Source organism: Malus sylvestris, chromosome 3 (genome assembly GCF_916048215.2).
Source record: "Malus sylvestris chromosome 3, drMalSylv7.2, whole genome shotgun sequence".
Lineage (NCBI taxonomy): Eukaryota > Viridiplantae > Streptophyta > Magnoliopsida > Rosales > Rosaceae > Malus > Malus sylvestris.
Window position 1 is genome coordinate 26,568,953 of NC_062262.1, and position 6,341 is coordinate 26,575,293.

General features: G+C 34.4%; 1 protein-coding gene across 1 annotated transcript; it reads left to right on the plus strand.

Annotated features, from left to right (window-relative positions):
• Positions 1-2,320: 2,320 nt before the first annotated feature.
• On the plus strand, positions 2,321-5,217 carry LOC126614343 (uncharacterized). Its single transcript, XM_050281954.1, has 2 exons — positions 2,321-2,829; positions 4,505-5,217. Exons 1-2 carry the CDS (start codon positions 2,446-2,448, stop codon positions 4,607-4,609), a joined length of 489 nt encoding a protein of 162 aa, XP_050137911.1. The 5' UTR covers positions 2,321-2,445; the 3' UTR covers positions 4,610-5,217.
• The last annotated feature ends 1,124 nt before the right edge of the window (positions 5,218-6,341 follow it).

Here is a 6,341-nt window from a genome sequence, read left to right on the forward strand (position 1 = left end):
TAGTACTTAATTAGTTCAGAAATTTCTTAAGGAAATAAGACATAATCATGTGTGTGGTGATTCCGGTTTTAACATAAGAATAGTTGGTTTAAACTTAGGTCATCATCGCATTCGTTATAACTTTGAATTACTTACACTAATTAAATGTTTAATTCGAAAGACACCTCTATTGCATGCATAATTATATCGGTATGCTTGTGATTAATTATAAAAAGAGAATTATTGTAATACCATTTATTATATATTCTTAAAATAGAGAAGGATTGTTGAATATTTGAAGAATATATTCATATATTAGTTGGCTGAAAAGTTGGGTATATGCCCAACCGTTGCTTATCTTCGAGTGAAGCATTGCAACAATTAGTTTCAATAATATATAACATAGTATATATTATATATGTGTGTGTGTGTGTGTGTATGGTGCTGCATTGTGCAGCATGTGTGTGCGAAAATGATAGTACCAAAAGGTTGGATTTAATTCAACCTTGTATCTTTTGGTTGAACTGCAACTTTTGGTTAAAAGACATGATGTTTACTTAAATTGTATGAGTAGAGTTAAAAGATGTAATTAGTCAATATTTATTTTCTAAAAATTCTAAATAGAAGATATATCTTTTGGGTCAACACTATTAAGAAGGGTTGTATATCTTCAACTAAAATGAAAGGACTCGATGAACATGTGCTTTAATGTCTATAAATACCTATTGTGGCAAACAATTTCATAAATTTGCTTCTACATTCCTTGCTCTCTTCGCTCTCCATAACATTCATACAATTTCTTTCTAGTTATTTCTAAGGGAATATAATTCGGTTTTGCTTATATACTTTGTTGTATCCTGGAAGTGATTTGCCAAGAACTCTTTAGCAAACTCATTCGAGTGTGGGCAAATAACACTTTAAGGAAACGATTCAAGTCGTACCTCAAAATCATCATTCAGATTATTCTCTATATTTCTACATTTTCTCTAACAATAAGATCTTTTAAGCTACTATGTTAGACTTTTGTGTATTTTATGTCGGATAATTTCAAGGAAATTCTTATTAGCATTTCAAAAATCTCATTTAGCACTCCAAACTTTCGATAATTAGAAAGAAAAATACATTTGTAAGGAGTGTAGAATGAGATTTTTAGAATGTTAATAACAATCTCCAATTTCAAATGTTAAAAACTGATCATTCCAATTAATTTCGTATATTTAAAGTATACATTTTTAAAGAAAAAAATGTAAAAAAATAGATCACGTATATAAAATAAAAGGAAAAGGCTTATATCATAACATTTTTGAATTCCCTGCATGGAGGGCGGGAAGTGGTAAACAAAGCACATGGATAATATTAAATTAGACATAATTGGATAATGATTAAAAGAGTAAGGAGAAAATCAAAGTAGCATGTGGAAAAGCAATAACACGTAGATTGAAAGATTCCCTTTGCTAATTTGCGTCCACACCACTTTAATGGGGAAGATCCCATCCTAAACCCTTTCACACTTGACTTTCTTATTTAGTTTGGTGGCAGTTCAAGGTCATGAATCATGATGGTTGGTTTGTTTCTTCAGATCAAGATTCGAAATTACTGGTAACATAACATAGTTAAATTATACATGATATGGTAACACTTTTCTTATAACATTAACATACTATATACGTTGTTTACATCAAGATTTGATTGTTGATCCTAACCTTTACAATTCACTTTTTATAATCTAGCTAATTGATGTCTTTTTAATTAAGTTTATATTAGTACTTATCATTTATCAAACAACTGTTGATTGAAAAACCAAATATCAGAAGTTCATTCCTATTAGTCATGTTGCCACAATAGTTAAAATTGACTCGAAACATAAGGACTAGTGAGGACTACACATATCATAATGCACATAAAATAAGATTATTTTTATTTTTATTATTTAAGAGAAAAATAAAAATCAAACTCTTATCATAGATGCGGTAAATAAATGACAAATAAAACAAGTGTTTTACAAATTGTACTAAAATATCTCCCACTCTTATAACTAATAATGCCAAATGCATTGGCATCATAATTTGACCTACTTTTGTAAATAAATGGCATACTATTATTTGTTATTAGTGAAGCCGATCGGCTCGAGCATACGGTGATGGTGTCATCCTATATCTTCCAGTTGGAACCAACCCCAAAAGAGGCACAAAGTCCCAAAGATGATGATGGTAAAGAGGTCAAACTCCCACTACCAGCCACGTAGGACAACATGTCATCCAACGTGGCAACAAATTAGGTTTGACTCTCCTCTCTTAAAAGCTTGATCATTTTCCATTACCTTACCATCTTCCCCCTCACCACCTTTTTCATAATTAATTTCCCTCTCCAATCTTCATCCCTTCGTGGTGTATATATAACACATACTACACCTCTCCATTTGCTCTCTAATATTATTCCGTTCAAACAAAAGAAAAACAAGACGAGATGGGAAACTGCATAAGGCATGAATCGTCTATGTGGGCAGGAGAGGATTGGGGGAGTCTAGCAAATGGAATGAACGGTGACGGTTATTGCGATGGTGATCAAGCAAACATAAAGATCATGAAGAGGGAGAAGAACCAGATTGAAGAAGCAAGCCAGAGGGATTCATGTTGTTCTACAACAACAACTAGTAACAGTAGTAAAATTGGTGCAGCAACAGAGCTGAAGATCAAGATCACAAAGAAGCAGTGGGAAGAGTTGTTGGGAAAGGTGGAGTTTAAGCAAACGTCAGTTGAGCAGGTTTTGGCTCAGTTGATTGGGGTTAGTGATGGCTATGAGACCCAGTTGCAAAGGTCTTGGAGGCCTGCTCTTCAAAGCATTCCTGAGGTCAATTAATTTTTCCTTTTGTATATGTTAATTATGTGGTTTTTGTTAACATACATGTTCCGAAGGTAATATCAAAGGGGGGATGTGGGGAAGAGTAATTAGCTTTCTTAACATATTTTGTTCAATATTAACGTACATACTCTAGAATTCAGAAAGAAAGGAAAAGACCCAAATTTTTGTTTTACCTCTCTCTCTCTCTCTCTCTCTCTCTCGGTGATACAAGGAGGAGGACGGCCCTAGCTAGTCCCCTCATGGCTAGCTCTGCTTCAATCATGGAAGAACACTTACATGCAACGAGTTTACTATTATTAAGACGTCTCGATCTAATAATGCAATGTTAAATGGAGTAAAATTTACACATTGAACTATTGGGTCGAAATGCCACAACGACACTGAGCCCGTTCAATGCACTTCATTCTCCTCCATAGATATAGCTAGGATTCATTTCTAACCATTTCATTATAAGAAACAGCCTCCTCTTAATTATAAAAGGGACCCAACAACTATCTTTTGCTACAAGAGCAGGTGGCTGTGAGTAATTGTGACCATTTTTATTTGGTAAAGTTCCCCAACAGATTGTTAAAGATTAAACCCAATAAAAGATTAAAGAAAGTTTGCTTAGAAGGAATAGTAAAAAAGGGCCCAAGACAATCCCCAAAACTAAGTATATGGTTCCTTATGAAACCTATATTACTAAACTAATACAACTAAAGCACTGGTTTGATTAGGAAACAAAATGCTCTTTGTACTGTTTATTGACAAAAGAATACTCCATTCCATTTCAGTAAGACTTATCGTTGTCTCAAACATGTAAAATAGAGTGTTGTTATAAATCACATCAATAACCACATCTCTAATATAGACAAGCACGAGTACCCCACGCATGTAAATAGAAACATTCCTCTTATAAAAAAGGCTTGCTCTAAACCAAAGTCTAGAGTCAAGAACCCACATTGGACTCTTCTATGCCAACAAAAGTACATAGTATCTAACCAAATTAATTTAAGGGAATTTTTGTTGACACCTATTACTTGAACGGGAAAAACACCGAATAACCTCACTTATTGTGGTAAAAAAAAAATTCGCTCATCGATCTCAAATATTATGAGTACTGATCAAGGTATAAAATATCGATGATATCGGAAATATTGGTAGTCCAAAAATATGGAAATTTCGATGGAAATATCGGGATATTATCGATATCGATAAAAATTGAATAAAAACCACGGAAATTGTAAGAAAAACTTGAAAATTTTTATTGAAACTTTGCATGATGTTTATTTAGTCAATTATCTATTAGTTTATCACAAAAAATTAGAAGTATATGCATTACATGATAGATATAACTGATTTAAGTTGATTATATAGCGAGTTGGCAAACATTGTGAGTGTAGAAAATATGTAGTGATTAATGAAAGAAGTTTAAACACACCATAATCATTTATATATAATGAATTAGTACAATATTTTACAATTTATACATTGCATGGTAAGATACATGAGTGACTTAGCAAGGTCTAAAATATCGATGATATCAGAAATATCGGTAGTCTAAAAACACGAAAATTTCGATGAAAATATCGGGATATTATGAATATTTTAGACTATCATGTTGTCTTATCTCACCACCCCACTAGTTTAAGAAATTTTTACTACCATTTTTACCCTTTTGTAGAATTACATCAAAGGACCTGGAAAAACGCTCGCATTGCTGGGGAGGCCTACGCTGTCATGGCTCTCAAGCACGTCCCCGCTGACATCTGATCCCAGGGCGGCATAACCCGAATGTCCAACCCCCAGCTCATCAAGGAAATCAAGTGCTCCGTCACCATCCCCGTCATGGCCAAAGTCTGCATCAGCCATTTCATCGAGGCCCAAATCCTTGAAGCCATCGGCATGGACTACATCGACGAGAGCGAGATCCTCACCCTGCCGTTTGTCTGCGGCTGTCGGAATCTTAGCGAGGTCGCAGCGATGACTCCTGACAGAGGTGGAAGCCGGTACCGGAAACATCGTCGAGGTCGTTTGACTCGTGCGGCGTGGCGACTTGCGCGTACACTGATGATGCAGTTGGGGTGAAAAAAAAAAGCACTTAGATATTTGAGGTTATTTTAGGAATAATTGGGGTGGATTAATAGGATTTTAGTTTTTTAATTTTTTATGATGGGTGAGATTAAAATGTGAGTGTAGAAATAGAACAATGGAGTGGGTCGAGTAGTACTTAATTTTATTTAACATGAGACTTTTTGGATCATTTTCTGACCAAAATGCTCCTGAAGTTTGATGTATTTTCAACTTGGATCGACTCTAAAACCAACCTTATGTATCCACAAAAATCCCATTTTATCCACTAGCTCCATGCCTACTTCAATGGCATTCTTCACTCCACATACCATGAAAGTGGTAGTTCAATTTATCCAACAAGAAACGATGCATGAAAAACTCATCAAAAGAACAACCATGCCTTACTACGTCGTCTTCTTTTTCACTTAAACTTTTCGTTTCGTTTGTGCGGAAACTCACATCAACAACCAACAATGGCAAAAATGGCATTCTCATATTCTTGTTTTTGAGTAAAATTCCATATCCCGATTGGGATCATCAGGTCGTAAAGGTCAATTTCAAAGACCAACTCTCATCTCCTCCAAAATGCCCCTTGTGTTCGACTCCAAAATCAACATTTGTGCGTCATACAATCATAAGTTTATTTAAAAATAAAACGAATTTTTGTTTTGTTTCTACTGTCACATCTCTTTGAGCCAAAAGCGCATGGTTTTATTTTTGGACTCAAAACACATCTTATTTAGAAAGATGTCATCCGCACATCTAAAGCACTTTACCTTTCCTCGTCGAAGTGATATTGGACTTGGTACGGCTCTGATGCAGGGCGCAGCAGATAAAAACAAAATAAAATGACATATAGGATTTATAGGTAGGGTCCACTATCTCCTAGTGCGAGGAGAGGCCTGAAAACCCTATAAATTTTGGTTTTAATACCAGCCTACAACGTAGATACTAGAAAGAATAAAGCAGCAGACTCTTACAAAGAGAAAGGCACAAATATGAGATAGAAATCTCTCTGAATATTTCATTCACCAACAAAAACGTTCAACTCCCTCATCTTACAAAAAGAAATGGTTTTTATAACCATTTTGTAACTTACATTTAGAAATTGAAAGACAATATGATTAATCGACATAAAACTGAATTAAAATCACATAAAAATGAAAATTACATAACTAAAGTAATGATATCAGCCATAAAACATCCTGAAAGTAAACCGATCAGCCAATATGTATTAAACCACCCTCTCTGTTCCAGCAAATAAATTTATCTTCCAATAATTTATGGTCACCACTCACCACATCTACTTCGATCAATGTGAGGAAGAAATTCCGTAAGATTTTTTTGTATGTTTTCGGAACATTTAAGTTGGTTGCAAGAGAAAACATACAAACACAATTGCGTTCGATTCAAAACTTCATAATGCATGCAATATAAAAACTTTGAAA

Excerpts from the sequence above, each read along its gene's own strand:
- LOC126614343 (XM_050281954.1), top strand. The coding sequence starts at position 2,446 with ATGGGAAACTGCATAAGGCATGAATCGTCTATGTGGGCAGGAGAGGAT. Across the intron at positions 2,830-4,504 it reads CTCTTCAAAGCATTCCTGAG|AATTACATCAAAGGACCTGG; the intron begins GTCAATTAATTT and ends ACCCTTTTGTAG.